This window comes from Acartia tonsa, chromosome 5 (genome assembly GCF_053477335.1).
Source record: "Acartia tonsa isolate MP-2025a chromosome 5, ASM5347733v1, whole genome shotgun sequence".
In the NCBI taxonomy this organism is placed as follows: Eukaryota; Metazoa; Arthropoda; class Copepoda; order Calanoida; family Acartiidae; genus Acartia; species Acartia tonsa.
Window position 1 is genome coordinate 7,353,131 of NC_137264.1, and position 20,110 is coordinate 7,373,240.

The following is a 20,110-nucleotide window of genomic DNA, read 5'->3' on the forward strand; positions in this document are numbered from 1 at the left end:
AAAGCTCCGTTTCTTTATATGGGAAAAGTAAGAGGGAGTGTAGGAGACCTATTCCTTAAAGTTGAGGGGAAACTTAAAAGGAAAGGGGGAGAAGTGTCTACAGTATAGGCTGACCGCCTCTGTCAGTTATGCACGGGGAGGGGGGGGGGGGAGGGAGATAATTGGGAGAAAATAAACAGGCTATTTCAAGGAAATGAATAAGACTGAGTTTATTTTTATTTTCAAACAAAAGCTGACTCTATATTATTTACAATTTTTTAAAAAGGTTGTAGGGTTGATATTTTAATAATTTTTGACCTATTTAGTAATTTTCATATTTCATTTTATTTCAAAACAATATTTAATTTTGTGAAAAAAAATCCGTGAAGATTTATTACAAAAATCAGCTGATAATTCCTTGAAGTGACCTTATGTTTTGTTATAGATATTTTGTAAAGTGTCTCAATTCAAAGATTTTTAAAGAGTAGAAATCATTGATAATTTATAAACATTGTTTTGCGTGATCTATTAAAATTTAAATAAAAAGTGAACTAAATGATATTAAGTTTTGTGTAACTAAGACTTTAGCAAAACATTTGTGAAAAGTTGATAAATTTAAAAATGTATTAATATTTACGAGTGAAAAGTTATTATTGTTAATCCTGATCCATTATTTTTTTAAAAATTTAATAGGGCAATAGGGTATTTTTTCTAAGATTAACCACAGCGAAAAGCCCTAAACCTAAGGGGCCTATGCCTGCGATACAGGGTACTCAATATAACCTAATCTTATCTGATCTAAATTTACAAATTACAAAAAATTTTCTAAGTGCTCAACAAATTACTTTGTACGTAAGCGCATACAAAAATTACCCACAAAAACGATTTACAGAAAATAATCTTTAAAGTGAATGACAATGGTTTTAAACAAAAAATGTGTCGTTGTAGAACAAAACAGAAATATATTGATGAAGAAGGGTCGAAAAATAAGCAGGTTTATTAACTTTGTGTAGCATAGCTACTCTATAAATTGGGTATTTCTGTACGTCTATAATAATTATTTAAGTTAACAAATTATTCATTCTCTTATAAAAGCATCATATGATTTTATTTAATAATTTCGATTGAATTTTTTTCTGAATCAAAGGACAGTGATTATGACAAACAATATTAATAGAAAATTCCCCACAACCCACTTCCTTATCCCTCCCCCCTCCTGTGCTTTAGTTATATAAAAAAATAAGGTTTTCGCCAAGTGGCGTACCACAAAATATCCAAAGAAGGCGTCTTAACTTTTTTGCTTTTTATTTAGGATAGCTAAAACTGACTTAATTATTTTTTTTTAACTTAAATTACTTCAAAAATAAGAGGTCTACAAAAAAACCGCTTGCATATTTGAATTCTATGGACCATTTTACACCTATTACTAACTAAAAGAACCGGCTAGCTATCTTAAATAAAAAGCAAAAAAGTTAAGACGCCTTATTTTCAGCAATTCTTAATGGAATTAATTTGCTGAATCACAGCCCAAGTTTTTAGTAGCGAAGCTAGTCTATAATTCACTTTGTCTGTCCGTCCGTCCGCCAGTCCGTCCGTATCGCTATGGGGGAAACGTGATTTTCTCGGCTCCTATTCAAGATAGACAGCTGAAATTTTTAGTGAAGATTCCCATTATAAAATTCTACATATCTTCACCAAGTTTTAAATATAAAGATTTGTTTATAAAATGGGGTGCTAGATAGATTCCTAGATTTTTAGGTTTTCATGATTTTAAAGGTTGCGTGATTTTAAAGATTTCGTGATTTCCTTATTTTATCAAGTATAATGTTTATTGTATGACACTTCTCTATATTAAATTTTTGGATCTACTGCAGTTCACGGTAAAATATTGCTGGTAACGAATATTGCCAAAAACCTATGAATTTTAAAGGCTGCTAGCTGCTAAACGACTGAACGTACAGATCATGCCCGGACACTGTTTTAAGCGGCATACGAAGACCTACAAATAATCTGGAATAGCCATAAATCAATAATGCATTTATTATCTTGCAGTGCAGAGAAATGCGCAAAAACAACCTATTTTACGCGTTTTTTCTTCAGTAAAACTTTCCCTGTACATCATTTGATCTTGGCTATTTCAGATTATTTGTAGGTCTTCTTATACTGCTTAAAATGGTGTGCGGGTATGATCTGTACGTTCAGCCGTTTGGCAGCTAGCAGCCTTTAAAAGTCATATATTTTTGGCAATATTGCTTACCAGCAATATTTTACCGTGAACTGCAGTAGATCCAAATTTTTTTACGATATCCCTTCATCATTTTTGAGCTTCGCTACTTATAGATGTTGTCATCCTTGTTTTTTGCAATTAAAAAAGGGCAAACAGTCACATAAGTATATGTGATTTTCTTTTTATTATTCGGACAGTCTTTTGGACGGACATACAAAACTAAAGTTAAAGAGTAGCTACGCTATTACTAATAAGAAATTCTATTGTGCTAGGTGCAAAGATCCAGATTTATCAGAAAATATCCAGGCATTGCAGTTTAATCAATCTTAAATATTTTCAATAAATTTGTTTTCTTCTTTAATAAGCTATTCATCAAGTGAAAACATAAAATATTTTGAACAAATATTATAAATTAAATTTAAGTGCACTCATAATTTGCAAGAAAACAAAATAATTACTTATCCCAGATCGATAAGTGGAGCAGCAACCCCTTCCCTCTTATTTTCTATTTTTGTAATGTACGAATTTTGGGTATAGTCCCTTTCGTGGCAACGCCTCTTAAGGGGCGTTTTGTCTTATTTTCACAGAAGCTTTTCCCCTATTTTAGCCTCTGCGGGGCCAATTGCCTAACACTGCGGGGCAATCACCTAACCCAACTTAACCTAACCCATCAAAAGCTACTGTAAAAATACTACGAAACGCCCCTTAGGAGGCGTTGCCACGAAAGGGACTATACCCCGAATTTCTAGTTAGTTGGCAGCTCTTACTCTTGCTTCTAAAACCGAAATTTAACATCTAAAATAGTCGAAATCGAAATAAGGGTTGGGTTAGATGGTCCACTTAATGGTCCTCGGAAATTTGCCAACTTATTAAAGAATTAATCATAAACACAATGTACAAAATGGCCAGGATGACGCTGTGTATCATCGTCAATATGGAGGGGCCCCGAACAAAGACGATATTAATGGATATAAAGACGACATACAATCAGCTGATGGCAAGGATGGGATTAGATCAGATGCTCCTGACTGTGTGTCTATGGAGAGCATGGTTTGGTAAGTCATATAAAGCTTTATAACTGTATCTATACACTAGAAGCCCTTAGGGGTACTTAAGGAGGGGAGAAGTTGATCCTCCCCCCTATTTTTAATTTTTTTGGGATGGGAGGGGTTAATTTTTTCTAGGGGTGATTTCTCTTGAGAGGGCTTAGATAACCTCCCCCAAAATAGTTGTAAACCTTCCCAGGACTTCTAAAAAGCTTCAGTGTAAAGGAGAACCACTTAGTTTCAGCGGTTAGTGAGATTCATCGCTTATATCCTAGTATATAAAGTATGGGGTGGTTTAATTATATTTTTCGCTCACTTTTTAATTAGCTTTGGAAAACAAAGCCATTAGATGATATGGGTACAACCTCTAGTATAAAAACAAACTGAAAGTTGTGAAGCAATAACAAGCTAACAAAAAAAAACATTTATTACTTCAGTTATAAAGTAAAACAGTAAATTTAGATTTAAATGGTTAAATTTATAAAAAAAAAGAGATTCCCTTATCTGATGAAGTTTCACAGTTACATGTTTTTTGGTATCCTATTTTATATAGTAGTAAGTTTTTTTTTGTCTGTACTGCTGAACCGATATGGTTCTCCTATACAGTGATGCTTCTTTTTTATTTTTATAAATAAGTTTGGGTATAGTTTTAGGTTATTTTTCTGCCCTTCCATTCCATATCCCTTCAAACATAATAAGTAGTTATATCGTAGCCAGGTTTTTTTATAAATATTACTTGGCTATAACAAAAAGTAAATAAAAAGATTGTAAAAAAAAGTGTATGGTGTAAATGTTGGATGTTTTGGTGAGTAATTAACCCCAAGTAATTAGGCTGTTCTATCATAGCAGCCAAAATTAATGAAGCAGCTTATAGTGCCTAATAAAAATTGATGTCATACAATACAAATGACCAATGATTGGCCAGTATACATTGTAATTGACCAATGATAAAATGTATGACGTCATTTTTTTTATTAGACATTATAAGCTGCTTTATAGAAAATATCAAAATAATATTAAGAATATCAAAATGGCCCAAGATTTTACCCTGAGATGTCAATCTAATTGTTTTAACTTTTGACAAACTAATGTCTTGCGCTTTCACACAATAATGTCTTGTTGAGCTCTGATAAACATCCTCCCACTTATTTCTGACATAAATTGAACAAAAGGTTGTTCGTTTGTTGGTTTGTTTATTGATTTAGGTAAGATTAGGTTAGTTTATATTGAGTACCTGCAAAGTCAGGGCATCAAATGTATTAGCCACGCAGGGTTAGGGCATCCAGAAAGAAAAAGAGGAGAAAAGGTCTTCCCCCCCCCTCACTAATTTTAATCTATTTGAAAAGTAGAGGGGGGGGGGGCATTGTCAGTGTTCAATATATACTTTATGTGGAAGCACCATTGTTTATAACATTTGAGGAAGGGGACAATGAGCTGTGTATTACACTTGGCCCCAAAGTTATTTAATGACGTTTTTTATTCGTTGTTTTAACAACTTTTTTAATCAATTTTGATTGGATGGTTCATTAACTTCAAACGTTTCAACCACTAATTGTAATCTACAGAAGTGGAAATTTGGTGTGTAATCATTGGGTATGTACATCAATTTATCAGCTATTGTCTTATCCCTGGTTTTATATTGTGAAGTGATGGGACACTTGTGTAATTACTTGTAATCATTTCTACAAACAATTTGTTATCACATAATACTTTTCATTGATTGGATATTTTCACAGAAAAGGGGATAGACATTTTTGTCATGTATATGGAAGAAACAGGTTGTGTGTCAGTCTGTTTGTATGTACAGCAGAATATTGCTGAACCTAAAATGGTTCTCCTTTACAATGAAGGTTCTCATATGTCCAGGGAAGGTTTATAAGGGTGGTTTGAGTGAGAAATTTTTTTTGCCTTTTCTTTTTAAAACTAAAATGTAAGATGGAGGGTCGACCCCCTCTTCCCCCCTCCTTTCCTTAGGTGCCCTTATACTTGATATCATTACTTTATAAAAAAAATACCCAGTGAACGAGAACCTTGTAGGTTCAGCGGTCCGCGAGATCCTTCGTTACAGAGATATTTTTCCAATGAATAAGTTCTAAGGGTGTCACATAGTGTATTGATTAGCGCATTACGCTATGGTTGGGAGAAACCGAGTTCAAGTCCCCCTTATAGACTTTGCACTTGGTTGACAAATATCGTCGCAATTTTTCAGATTATAAACCTTCCCTGAGATGCCCTAAGGTTGTAAGGATGGAGATTTGTATAAAGTTAGGATACTAACTTTCGAGCAATTAAATCATGCTTTCCCTCGTCCATGCTCTTCATATGAGAGTGCCATTTGTTAGGATGGCTTAATATGGAACACCTGCCAAAACTCTAGGCTTCCACGAGAATTGTGGGTCATATTGTAATTGCCATAGAATACAATTAGCTGTGCGCGAAGCTTACCAATCTAAGATTGATCAAAGGATTCGCACCTCCAATCTCCGTCTGCATCTGAATCCTAACTTCAGAGAATCAGGGCTACAATAATAATAATGATTAAGTTTATGATTTAAACATATGCTCTTTAAATCACCTTTTGGGTATGATTTGGTACTTATGGATGTTGTCATCCTTGTTTCTTTCTTATTTGTAGAAGTAGAGTAGATTAAAATTTATCTGCTGTATTTATTGATACAATAGAGCTCAAAGTGTTTGTTTATAGTTTTACACAAAAGAGATGAGTTACATAAATAAAACTTAATAACATTCATTATACAATCTTTACATTTTCTCTTGACAGTTTTTTAAATTTTATAAAGATTTTTCTTTGGTTTGTCCTTGATTCCATTCTCTTTTCGTTCATTTATAAATATTAGAGTTGTCCTGTCGATTTCAAACTTTGCATGATGATTTCTTTAACAGTTAGGTACGATTTAGGAAGCGTATCAATTATATAATCGTTACCAAAAAGTCCGTAATTCCATTTAAAACATACTGATTTTTAACTTTTTTTGACATCAAAATTTGTATATGATGTAATTATCATATTTTTCTCATTTTTGGAAGCTTCTCAATAATCAAGTCTCATAAATGTAAGTAAGTCCTTAAACATTATCCTGTATTTAAGCAGTTTTGCATTAAATTTACTTACGATTTTGTTTAGACTTTCTACATTAATATTCTGCTTATTCAGTTCTGACACTCTATAAGTAAAGTATAAGTATGGCTTCTAAATCGATTAATATCCGCTGGATTAGAACCAGTTCTCACCAATACAGAAAAAAATCATATATAACAATTTTTTGTTATATATGATTAATTTTTAGCCCGGCCCTTCGGCCACTCAGGGCTAACAAAACAGGTTTTAATCTTTTATTTTTATTTTAATATCCGCGGAAAGCTGTTTGAAATACGATACGATGAATAACTATTATTTCTTTTAGTTTGTATGATCCCACAGCCCGTCTGGATTTTAACAAAGCCATCCTGGCACTCAGACATGCCAGGTTTCCAGAGGCTGCCAGAATGTTCCAGGTAGGATTTATTTTTCAATATCTACAGAATTAGGATGGGTTAAATAGGATAATAATAGATTCCTTCCCTTTATATATTTAGGGGGAAGGAATCTCAAAAAACAAAAGATAATACAAAGTTACAATAGGATCTACTACAGGGTGTTTCAAGAGAAATGCGTTTTTTAAAAACTTAATTTGGCATAGAAAATGAAACAAATATGTAAAATGCTTTTTATATTTGGAAAACCGATCCTGGGACATTTATGTTTCAAATATTTAAAAATGATTTTTTCGACAAATTATGCCTTAATACCGGTTTTTCCAAAGACCTTAATTTTGAAGATTTACGAATTTAAAGGTTGTGGAAAAAATTTGAACATTTTTAAAATTCAAATTGCGCGGCTTGTATTAATAGTAGAAAAATGTTATGCATACCGTTAGAATTGTCATAAACTCTATATTTTGGAAATATAAGTGCTATTTGTAGTTTAGGAGCTACATTGAAAAGTGTGATAAAGGTTAAAAAGTTTTAAGTAAGTTGGAACATTTTACTACGTAGCTCCTACACTATACGTAGAACAGGAATGGTTCTTATATATCCAAAAACTAGAGATTATGACAATTCTAACGGTATGCATAACATTTTTCTACTATTAACACAAGCCGCGCAATTTGAATTTTAAAACTGAGGGCATTTTTTCAACAACCTTTAATTCTGTAAATCTTCAAAAAAAAAGGCCTTTGGAAAAACCGGTTTTTAAGGCATAATTTGTCAAAAAAAATCATTTTTAAATATTTAAAACATAAATGTCCCAGGATCGGTTTTCTAAATATAAAAAGCATTTTATATAAATGTTTCATTTTCTATGTCTAATTAAGTTTTTTAAAAACGCATTTCTCTTGAAACACCCTGTATAAAAGATTTAATACAAGGATATTATTGTTATGGCATGCACATTGTGCACAACTAGTCTTCAAATAAGTCTGTCCGGTGTTGCTACAAAAGGTCTACCCCTACAAAAGATCTACTCCTACTAAAGGTGTACCCTTACAAAAGATCTAATGTTACAAATTTACTGTGCGAGGTAAGGGTCGATTTTTTAAAAGAAAGGTTTTATCGGGTCCGAAACCATTCTGTTGGGTAGCCAACACAGACTTTGGACAAACTGTCGGACGGAATTTTAAATTTCAGCCTGTAGAAATAAATTTTGGTTTTGAATTTCGTCCCTGTGTGTTTAGACCTTTTGTAGAGTAGACCTTTTGTAGAGTTGACCTTTCGTAAATAGACCTTTTATATGAACGCCGTCTGTCCCGCTACACTAACATTACCTAAACAAATATGGAAGAATTTTATTGGCACTTCATTTCAATGGAAGCTTGCATTAAATAGAGGTGGTTATGGATAACATACCATTCGATTACATATTCTTAACGATATGCGACCATGACCCTAGATTTAGAGGCCTTTTTTTTAATTTTTATAGATAGGCATGTGGAGGTGCCCTTCCCTCCAAAATGTTATAAACTTTCTCTGGTTCTATTTGAGGCTTCACTGTAAAAGAGAACCATATCGGTCTGGCGGTTACCAAAATCCTTGCTACAGACAGATATCGTGTTACTTTTATATGAGGATATTTTGACATAATTTATATTGACTATTTCGCATAATAAAATTAATCATGGGTGACATATTATTATGGTTGGGCTGGATACCGATATCTGGCAAATTACCGGATAGTTTCAATATCCGGATACCGTATATTATTGACTTGACACTAAGACATATTTTTTTATGTTTGTACAATAAATGTAATAATAATAGATGTATAACCCAGACAAAATGCTGCTTTTTTTTAGTGACTTGGCTGTGTTAATATTTGGGATGCTTTTGGCTGATATTTAAAGACCCAATTGAAAGTCGGCACAAAGTGCACTGGGAGGGGACATACAGTTAATTAACCAGTTCTCCCTCTAAAGTACAATAAACAACTTCACTTAAACTATTCTAATCCGTGTACCGACTTTTTTAATTGAAATTCATTACTCTATTCATTCTATGTAATACTAATACAATTATTATTTGAATGTTCAATAATCATGAAAAGTTATAAACAAAAAAGTCTCATAATTATACAAAATTACTTGCAATTTTAAATTTCCCTGAAACTTTAAACTTTAAAAATAACACTTCTACTTAATTTGTTTATCATCTTTAATAATAGTAGATAATTAATGACGCGAAGTTAATCTAAATGATCGAGTGTCCGACTTTCTATCAGAAGATTTTTGCTGCATTTTAGATTTTTGGCGGATTTTTTGTGAGTCTTTTCCTTGCCAAATAGATCTATTTAAAAATATGTCTGTCCTTCTGGATGTCCATTTAACTGTTCTTTTTTAGTTTTTTTTCGCTTGTAAATTATAATTTAATCCTAGTATAATTATGATTGCTCTGCATGCTTTAAAAGTTTCAAACTATAAATATAATTACAAAATTGTAATCAAATTTTTACATTCATTATTTTAAAGGCTAGATGCTATGCCCCCCCTAGAACCTCTAGGGTAACTTATAAAAGTTGAGCTGTAAACAGAAAATAAATAAAATTTTATAGATTGGGGAGGGGGGGGGTAATTTTTTTATCGGGAATTTGGTGAAGATACCCTCCCCCAAAATAGTTAAAAATCTTACCTTTTCTTTTTTTAAAGGAGAACCATTTCGTTTCAGCGGTTAGCGAGATCATTCGCAAAGCTTAATACTTTATATTATAAGATAATTTTTTTTATTAATAAATTTCTCCAAAATTATTCAAGCTTTTTTTCTACTTTTCTGCTGTGTCTCTTTGCCAAAAATGGATAAAGAATAACTCTAATAACTAATTAAATATATATGAAAAGCATATCGAAATTAAACCTTAAACAAATATTTACTTTAGAAAATTGTATAATATGGAATGTAATTCAACTTTATAGAATATGTTTCTTTATATTGGCAATAAATTTTCAAATGACATGGTTCTATTTGATTCTAAAATTACAAATTACAAATGCACTAAAGTCTCTAAAGTTGTTAAGCCAACGAATAAGAAGACTGTATTTATATATATTGTATATTATAAGACTTTGGGGACTAGTGTAATAAACACTCTCTATAGGTGGACACTTAACTCCATCAATCACTTTAGGTGGGTTTTTACCCCGCCCCCAAGGTTGCTTGTTCTTACTTGGCAGATTCTTAGAACATAGATATTTTTTGCGTAGTTGAATAAAACATCAAATCAAATTATTGTGAAAACTAATTAAATTTCAAGTTTCGTAGATTTTTGCTGTTAAAGTTTTATTGAATAGGCGGTAATCAATAAAATTTAATCTTTTCAGACTTTATTAATTTTATTTCTGAAAATAAATCATCATCTGGGTTCCGGATGTAAACTGATAAAAAATTATAAAAAGTTTTTTTGCGTGTTGTAGCAGTTTAAAATCATTAAATTTATCCTTTTCATGTTTGATTTAAATATTTTTCAGTATGGCCCCAAAACCGATTCTTATCCGGTTCTCGTCCATACTGAAAAATCATTTATATCTCCGTATTACAGACACTCTTCTACTAATATTTAAATATAAATCTTAAATCAATACCAGTTTTGTTAGGCCAGGCCCTCGGCCCATTTGGGACCGGGTTAACAAAACTAGTTTCAATCTTACAATTTTTATTTTAATATCCATGGAAAGCTGTCTATAATCGTAAAGAACTACCTCCTTCAACAAAAAATTTCTGCATCCCCCCCCCCTCAGAATATCGTTAGGGAAAGCTAGCCATTAATGAAATGTGTACAAGAATTTACCTTTAGTTATGACGTGGTAATTTACACCTAGTTTCGAACCTTGACAGTTAATAATTGCTGGTATTAAATTAAATTGAACTTTTAGGATTTGGTAAAGCATGTGCAAGGATTGGCCAGCTTTGGCGACTATAAGATATACAAAAGAACACAAAATAAGAAAACAACATTAAGGTAAGTTTTTTGAGGGGGGCGGGGGGCATCCCACCCCTATGCCTTTGAGTATCAAGAATGATATAAACAATTTTTAATATGTTCAGAATTAATAAAGTTAAATTTGAAGCCCAAAAGTATAAGGTTGTTGCGAAAGGGAAGTTGGCTAAAGTTAACGCACAAAAATCTCTTATTTTGTGCTTTTAATTTTAAGCCTGTTTAAAAGGGACTATTTACGAACAAGAGTGATTCTAAGCACCTTCCAGAAGTGATTCAAAATATTATTTTTGTTGAATATACTAGAGTTATGTTTAATATCATTATATCGATTTAAAAAGTTTAGTTTAACCATGGTTAAATATGAATAAAACTTTAAAATATTAGGCATTTTGCGACTAAATATTATCAAATGTTTTGTTGAGTTCAAACTGATATGACTCAAAAGTAAACTTTTTTATGAAAAATGTTAATTTAGAAAGAAGGATGGTATATACATGATTTTTCTGTAGGACTGCGAACAAGTTTTAATCCAGCTGATATCAATTGGTTTAGAAGCCATACTGGACAAATCTTTCAGAATCATGGCAACTCACTTAATCTTTTACTTTGCCAGTAAAAAGATGATGAGAATTGGATTGTAAATGATCACAGGATGGGAGGGGACATTGGGCAGTCTATTACACTAGTCCCCAAAGTTTTATGATAATGTTTTCGTTGGCTTAACAACTTTGGGAACGATATGTATTTTTTATTGGTTGGTTCATAAAGTTAAACTTAATTAACCAACCATTAAAATTTAATGAAAGTCCCAAAGTTGAAAAAATAAAAAAAAAACGTAATTGTAAAACCTGGGGACGAGTGTAATAAATAGCCCATTGTCCCCCCCCCCCCTGATCATAAACACAATTTGTCTAAATGGTTTCGAGAGGAAAGAGAGCAAAAAGGCAGCAAGATTATTTTTGTGTCTGCCTTCAGAATAAATTAACTGGATCATGGAAAGAAAACGAAGTAACGGATTTAATCGTATTTTCACAGCAGCTTTCTGATATTTCTAGCCCCTGCTGGGCTTATTTCTTAACCCTGCAGCACAATCATTAACATTTGCCTAATCTAACCTAAAATAATCTACATATTATAAGCTACTGTGAAAATACGAAGAAACGCGCTACTTCGTTCAATTAACCAATATCTCCCCCCTCCGCCAAAATTAAGATAATTTTTGGGATATGTTAGATTTTAGCCTCTTATAAACTACATAGAAAAACTCTACGCCCCCCCCCCCCCTTTGTGGGGTTTTCTATCCCCCATACCCATAAAGGTTTTACATCAATGTTTACCAAGCTTTTTTTTTAATGTTTATTTTGAATGTTTCTTGCTTTTTCTTCAATGTTATCAAAAATATTGTAAGCAAAAATCTTCGAACTGAAAAACATTGAGAGAAAAAATCCTCCAATGAAAACATCCAATAATGTTTACGTTAATGTTTAATTAAGTAAATTCAAGCAATTAGAAGGAACCTGTGGTAAACCTAAAATAAATCCTAGCCAGTGGCTGATTTAATTAATTCAATTCATCTTAGTAATAAAGAATGGGCTCTTTACTACACTAGTCCCTAAAGTTTTTAATAACGTATTCTTATTCGTTGACTTACCAACTTTGGGGACTTTAATTGAATTTTGATTGGTTGATTCATTAAGTTTAGTGTCCAAACGTTTCAACCAATAATTGTAAGCTCCGTAGCTTTTGTGTATCGTCATTTGAAATGTACATCAATTTATTGGCCATTGTCTTATCCCTTTAGATCCCTGGTAATAATTGAGATTTATTATTTTTCAGTGCTCTGTACATGTTTCAAGCATTGGCATACGAAGGTCTTTCAAATCCAAGGTAATCAAGATTTATAAATAACAAAGCTACATTATAAGTCAATCTATTATCTTTTGTTAAGCTTTTTATAGCGCCTATAAAAGGGGGATAAATTTAAAATCTTTTGGTTAAAGAATCTCGAATGGCATCTTATTAGAATAGTCCATTATTCTAATATGACGGCCAATAGTTTTAAAATTTATCCCCTTTTTTATATGCGTTTTTAAATTCTGTTTTTATGTGAAATTATAAGGCACTGTATAATACAACCTTTTCCGTCCCCATTTTAGGGTACAAGTTTAAAAGATATTAAGATGTCTTATTCATTACATTTCATAACTACAATTGATTTAGGCTAATTTATATTATTGTTGTGCTTCTTAGAGACTTATTGTACTTGTTGTATTAGTTTTGCTATCATTTTGCAAGCAGATTAATTTTTAATTTTCTCTTGATTTATTAAATTGAATGACGATAATCGCTGTTAGATCTCGTCTGCAAAATTATATTTTTCATATAGAAAATCGTAGATTCATGATTTAAGAAAACTGATTAATATTATTTTTAGGATTGATTTTCATTTAATCTATTGATGATGATTTTCTGTAAAATATTAATCATTTTAACGTGTTTTTAGTAGCGCAGCTACTCTATATATTTCATGTCTTTTACAAGTCCTTAAGTTTTGCCATCTAGATGGGTTTAGAAATTTCCTCTTGACCGATTTTACAACAAAATATATCCAACGTATATATCACATTAAGTGATTTACTTAAAATCTAAGCATTAAGCTATGAAAAAGAATTTTAATGAATATAATAGATTTGAAATCTGCATAAAATTTTAAGGAATTTTTATAAAATTCGTTTTTTGTATAATTCTTTATCTATAAGCGCAAATACAAATTAAGTTAAATAATTTTGACATCTGTGATTGGTGGATTGAAAACTATCTGCGCCCTGATTGGAGAAGCTTAAGTGACGTACATCATTCAACCAATTAGAGCGCGGGTAGTTTCCAATCCACCTATCCTATTGGTCAAAATTTATTGACTTAAATTGGATTTGCGCTTTTAAATAATGAATTATATAAAAACCGAATTTTATTAAAAATCCTTAAAATTTTATGCAGATTTCAAATCTATTATATTCATTAAAATTCTTTCCAATTTTTATAGCTTACAAGCACGTTATATATAAATCATCTGTCTAACTAAACTGTATTATTGACACCGCTCTGATTAGCATGGTTGTTCTTGTTATAATACATGAATATGTTGTTGATTTTAGATATTCATTTTCATATGAAATAACATCATAAATATCAAGAAAAGTTCCTTTAAAACCAATTATGAATTACCTAATAATTTAGAATTCTATAAAAAAAAACAAGAATGACAACATCCATAATAGCGAAACTCTGAAACGGTAGGACAAAAGGGCATTAACACTTGTATAGTGTCAGAACTGAATAATCAGAATATAAATGTATAAGAGTCGAAGCAAAACTGTTTGTAAGTAAATTTGTTGAAAAATTGCTTGATGCAGGATAATGTTTAAGGACATACTTACATTTTTAGGACTTGATTATAGAGTTGCTTCGCTTATAATATTGCACTTTGTTGTCCCAGAATTAATCAGTACCATCAAAAATCAGATCAATCGGATAATTAGATCATATAAATATTTGTTGTTAAAAAAGTGAAAAATCAACATGTTGAAAATGGACGTACGGACATTCTGGTATCGATTTTAGAGTTGCTACGCTTTCTAATTTGTACCTAACCACTACAGGGACCACCATGCAAAATTTAAAATCGATAGGACAATTATAACGTGCCTAAATTAAGGAAAAAGCTATCCGTCACGGACAGACGCTTCGCTTTTAAAAACGCTACGCACAAAAATAAAAGCACTCAATTCTGTACATTACCATGAATGGCTAAACGTATAAACACTTAACTACGTAAAGCAATCAATAAAAATTGACCAAAGTCCCCAAAGTTTTTTAAGCCAACGAATAAGTAAAGTTTTAACTTTTAAGCTTTGGGGACTAGTGTAATAAACAGCCCATTGTCCCCTCTCTCTCTGGTATGTATTGCAAAGCAAATAAAATCTCAAAAACCACATTAGTTAGTAATTATATATGAAAAGGTGCTCCATTAAAAACTACTGATTGATAAATTTCAGGAAAGCTATAGAGTGTTGTAATCTATCCATCAGTGAGGATCCTGGCTGGCCGATTCCGTTCAGGTAAACATCTTCCAGTATGCAGGGAGTAAGGGAGGGGACAAAGGGCAATTAATTTAATTTAAGAGTTTTTACTGGAGAGCAATGAAAACCAGATTTATCCAAAAAATTTGACCAAAATTGTAAAGGGATTATGGTAATATAATTGAGTTAGTTCTAAGAAAAAAATCATTTACTTGAAAATTAAATTACCAGTACATCACAATGCAGTAAACATTCTGTAATTAATCACTAGAAAAAATCACCCTTAGAACTTTGTCAACCCTTCTCATATATTTTTAACTGCTACCTAAATTCAAGGGGTTCTTAGATCGATTAATACATAACTATCACAGTAGAGTTTCTATACATGAAATGACATTTTCTTCGGAAAAAAATATTTGTTAAAACCAGTCATCTAAGGAAAAATTTTTCTGTCTGCTAGATTCAAAACTAACTCAGCTAGTTAGCGGGGCATTGATGCGCTAGTACCCAAAGTCAGTCAGAAACTGCTGAATTCTTGCACATTCCCTTTAAGCCAGTACCCAAAGTCTGAGACTCTTAAAAATTGAATATTCGATCCATTGTCCCCTCCCTTACTCCCTGTCCAGTATGGTTTCCAAACCGAATAATATCCGGTGGATTAGAACTGGTTCTCAGCCATACTGAAAATTATGTCTAGCATCGTATTATATCCAGTTTTCTACAAATATAAAAATGTACAATTTAAGATAAAAACCAGTTTTTTAGCCCCGAGGTGCCAAAGGCATTTTATATCCGCGAAAAGCTGTATATGATACGATGAAAGAAATAACTATTCCAGTGTGGCTTCGAAACCGATTAATATCCGGTGGATTAGAACTGGTTCTCAGCCATACTGAAAATTATGTTTAGCATCGTATTACAGACACTTTTCCACGGGTATTAAAATAAAAATCATAGTATAATTACTAGTTTTGTTAGCCTGTGCCTTCGGCCCCTCGAGACTAACAAACTGGTTTTAAACTAATAATTTTTGAATTTGACATCCGAGGAAAGCTGTCTATAATACGATGCGATAAATAACTATTAGATTTTTAATTCAGTTGTCGAATATTAACATTTTAAAAAAGATTTATTCAAATTTTAAAATTGCCAGACAAATTGGAGAATTAAAATATATTTCTCTTCTCTTTAAAGAATAAAATTCATATAAAATTGAAAAATAGTGGCAATTATAATTTGTATTGGGATAAAGTAATATGTAGTGTTTTTTGTTGATTTTCTACAAGGGTATCATTTAGGTCGGTCAGTCTGTCTGTCCGTCTGTTTGCCCGTATTAGGCTTAAGATCACGGCATCCGCTAAACCGATTAAGCTCTGCTTTACAGTGAATATTCATACTAGCCATACCATGGTTTTTAGTAACTTTTAAAAAATGGGGTTTTTAAATGGTAATGTTATTGTCCATATAGCTATTAGTAGACCACTATGGATATAGAAAATGTAGATATTGTGACATCGGAAATTTTTGTCGTCAATATATGTTACTAATATATTACTTCAGATATTGGTCAATTTGTTCCTCCATGGGAGTTAATAAAGGGTATTGTTAAATTAGCCATTTAGGGGAAACTTTTTATCAGGGTATGTGAGAACCTCTCACTTACTTTGTTAGTCGGGATAAGCATTTCTTTGATTCATAAATCTGTACAATACCCCATTGAAAACTTTTTTTATTTAGTCGACATCTAATTTTAATGATTTATATCGACTATATTGCATTAAATAAAAGTGATCATACCTGACATAATATCAACATAATGATATTTCAAAAATGTTTAATCCCATCAGGGAGGGAAAGAACACTGGGCTGTTTATTACACTAGTACCCAAAGTCTTTTGATAACGTTTTCTTATTCGTTGGATCAACAACCTTGGGGGAGAACCTAGTAATAGTGTCTAACTTTTTATCTTTGTGACGTAACAAAAATCCATCTCTTTTTAGGGGTTTCCTTTCCCACCTCCCCTCTCATCCTTCGATTTTTGTTACGTCACAAAGATAAAAAGTTAGACACTATTACTAGGTTCCTTGGGGGAATTTATTTAATTTTGATAGGATGGTTCATTTAGTTAAGTAACAAAACGTTTCAGCCACTAATTGTAATCTACAGAAGGGGTTATTTTGTGTAACATCATGAGGGATGTTCTTCAATTTATCGGCCATTGTCTTATCCCTTTAGATCCCGGAATACGAATACAAGAGTTTATACCTTTTGTCCTGATTTGTGTAGTTTGAATGCATATTCTGAGCGCATACAAACAAACACTCCACAACCCTGCATACAAATGAAGATAATAAATCCTAAAAAAAATTATATATGTTGGTGTTGGGTCTCTCATACCCCCCTACATATTTTTTAGATGTTATAATATCATAACAAACAAACAATGATGACAACATCCATAAAAGCAAAGTTCAACATGCAAATACACAGACTAAATTACCAATGGCAGGCCAGTATACATTTTAATTGACCAATGGTAGGCCAGTATGAGGTCATTTTTATCGGCACTATAAGAAGCCTTAAAAAAATGTTTTAAACTCAAAATATTTTTATGTGATATTTACGCAAGTTTATGATGAGTCGAGGGGGGTAGAATTAGCAAGCCCAAACTTCATGTTTTGGATATTGCGAATAAATCTAAAGGATAAAAATATGGTGGGATTTAAAACTTTTAATGGCAAAGCTTTCATAGAACTTGCATTTTGTGACTTATTTTTTGTAAAACATATGGATTAAATTTTGTTTTAACATGATGAATTATAATTTAATATCTTTTCCATTAAAACATTCGGGTATAGTCCCTTTCGTGGCAACGCCTCTTAAGAGGCGTTTCGTCGTATTTTCACAATGGCTTTTAATATGTTATTTTAGGTTAGAAGTAGGATTCCGAAAAAAGCTACTGTGAAAATACAAAGAAACGCCCCTAAAGAGTCGTTGCCACGTAAGGGACTATACCCAAACATTCAATGTACGCTTATGTATATTAATTTCAAAGATATTTCAGGCAACTAAAGTCGCTGACAGGGCTTGGTATTTTAAATATTTACATTTTAAAGTATTTTTCAAAGCGAAACTTATCTATAATAAGGGTCCGTCCGTCCGTCCGTGACGCATAGCTTTCTTTTATCGTTAATTTAGCCATGTTAGAATTGTCCTATTGATTTCAAACTTTGCATTGTGATTCATGTAGTAGATAGGTACGATTTAGAAAGCGTAGCAACTCTATAATCATTACCAGAATGTCCGTACGTCCATTTTCAACATGTTGATTTTTTTTACTCTTTTAACAACAAATTTATATGTGATCTAATTATTCGATTGGTTTAATTTTTGGTATATTGATTCCTGGGACAACAAAGAACAATATTATAAGCAAAGCAACTCTATAATAAAGTCCTAAAAATGTAAGTATGTCGATAAACATTATTCTGTATCAAGCAGTTTTTCAACAAATTTACTTACAATTTTGCTGCGACTTTTATACATTTTTATTCTGATTATTCAGTTCTGACACTATACAAGTGTTAATTTCCGTTTGTCCTACTGTTTCAGTGCTGTACTTTTATGAATGTTGTCATTCTCGTTTTTTTTTTTGTAAAAACTAAATTTAATTACCATTAAAGATATACACTTGAAATTGAAGAAACATTTATTATTCTTATTTCAGTAAGAGATCAGAGTATTTTGGATGCTTCGAGCAATACCTTTTAGATACAGGTGAGCTTATATTGAAACAGCATAAAAGCCTCAAAAATGACGTCATACAATATAATGACCAATTATAGACCAGTTTACGTTGTAATTGACCAATGGAAAAATTTATACTGGCCTCTGAATGATCATTTTATTGTATGACGTCGTTTTTCGGCGGCTCCTTTGTTCTCTCGCTTATATTCATTATTTTTCTGTTTAATAGAAAGCTACTCTACAATTTACTTTGTCTTGATCGTATCTCCAATAGTGAATGTGCAATTTAAAGTAGACTGTAAAATTGTGTAAGTTGACTCCACTTACCCATTTGCATACTATTAACATTTTTCGTCGGTATGTTGACGAGCATCAACTCTATTATTTTGTTTGGTCTGTTGGTCTATCTGTAAAGCTTCGGAGTGCATCAATCTTCCTTCTTAAGAGAAATGTTTTTTGGCTGCTATAAAAGATGGATGGATGAAATTGTAGTAGAAACGCTCATGAGCCATACTGAAAAATCATATATCATATCATATTATGTACAATTTTCTATGAATAATAAGAAAGAGGTCATAAAATTGATACCAGTTTTGATGGCCCAGAATTTTTTTACTTTATTAACTGCGGAAAGCTGTCTACGATGCAATTGATACCAGTTTTGTTGGCCCAGAATTTTTTTACTTTATTACCTGCGGAAAGCTGTCTATATTACGATGCAATAAATAACTATTAATAGTCTTAGGTGGCAACGTGTAATTTATTATCAATTTTACCTTTTTGCAATAAATAAAGACAAACCAGGACAATTGATTCCATTAGTGGTGCAGCATTTTTGGTCCACATTACTCTTTAAATTGAAATAGAATAAAACAATATTTATATTACTCTTTTTTTTAAAGGGATAGTTGCATAAAGTGCATTTTAGAAAACTGATTTCAAGCATAAGTTACAAGTATACCATCAAACATACATAATTTTGTATTGCAATAAATAACAAACAATTAGTCACTAAATTAGTCGTCATGCTGTTTTTGTGATAATATTCCAGCTATAAATGTTGCATTTATCACTAGAATACGATTTTCAAGTCTAAATATTTTTTAAACCACATGGTTGAAAAAGTTCATTTAATTCAAGTTTAAATGTATTTCGTGCAACTACCAATGTAGAAAGTTTTTTGTTTATGCGTTATGATCTTGCTAATCATTAAAACAATTGAGTTTTCCATATTAGAGTTACTTTACATAGGTCCCAGGATGGTTTTAGGCTGTTGTATTTTCTAATTCAAGTCTTAGGATCGTATATTTTTTGCAACTTCCCATTCCCCTTGCTAACCATTGAACTAATTTAGTTCTCCAAAAGCTTAAAATTGCTCCCGGAGTGGTTTAAGGGTAATTCGTCTATAAGAAATATCTTAGGTTGGTTAGGGCCTTCTTCTTAGCATAGCTAGCCAATATAGAATACGAAGGAAGTCGCTCAAAAAAATTCTAGCGTCATAAAAATGAGGGATAAGGAGAGGAGAAGTGGGAAAGAAACCCTCCA

At 31.8% G+C, this 20,110-nt stretch overlaps 1 protein-coding gene across 1 annotated transcript in view; it reads left to right on the plus strand.

Moving 5' to 3' along the window:
- The first annotated feature begins 869 nt into the window (after window positions 1-869).
- LOC145319915 (uncharacterized) overlaps window positions 870-20,110 on the plus strand; it is a 78,602-nt gene continuing 59,361 nt past the window's right edge. The window contains exons 1-8 of the mRNA XM_080162317.1: window positions 870-973; window positions 2,479-2,512; window positions 3,116-3,261; window positions 6,678-6,768; window positions 10,674-10,759; window positions 12,575-12,625; window positions 14,794-14,856; window positions 18,546-18,595. Coding sequence (XP_080018443.1) covers window positions 891-973; window positions 2,479-2,512; window positions 3,116-3,261; window positions 6,678-6,768; window positions 10,674-10,759; window positions 12,575-12,625; window positions 14,794-14,856; window positions 18,546-18,595 — 604 coding nt within the window. The 5' untranslated portion in view covers window positions 870-890. The remainder of the gene's footprint in view (window positions 974-2,478; window positions 2,513-3,115; window positions 3,262-6,677; window positions 6,769-10,673; window positions 10,760-12,574; window positions 12,626-14,793; window positions 14,857-18,545; window positions 18,596-20,110) is intronic.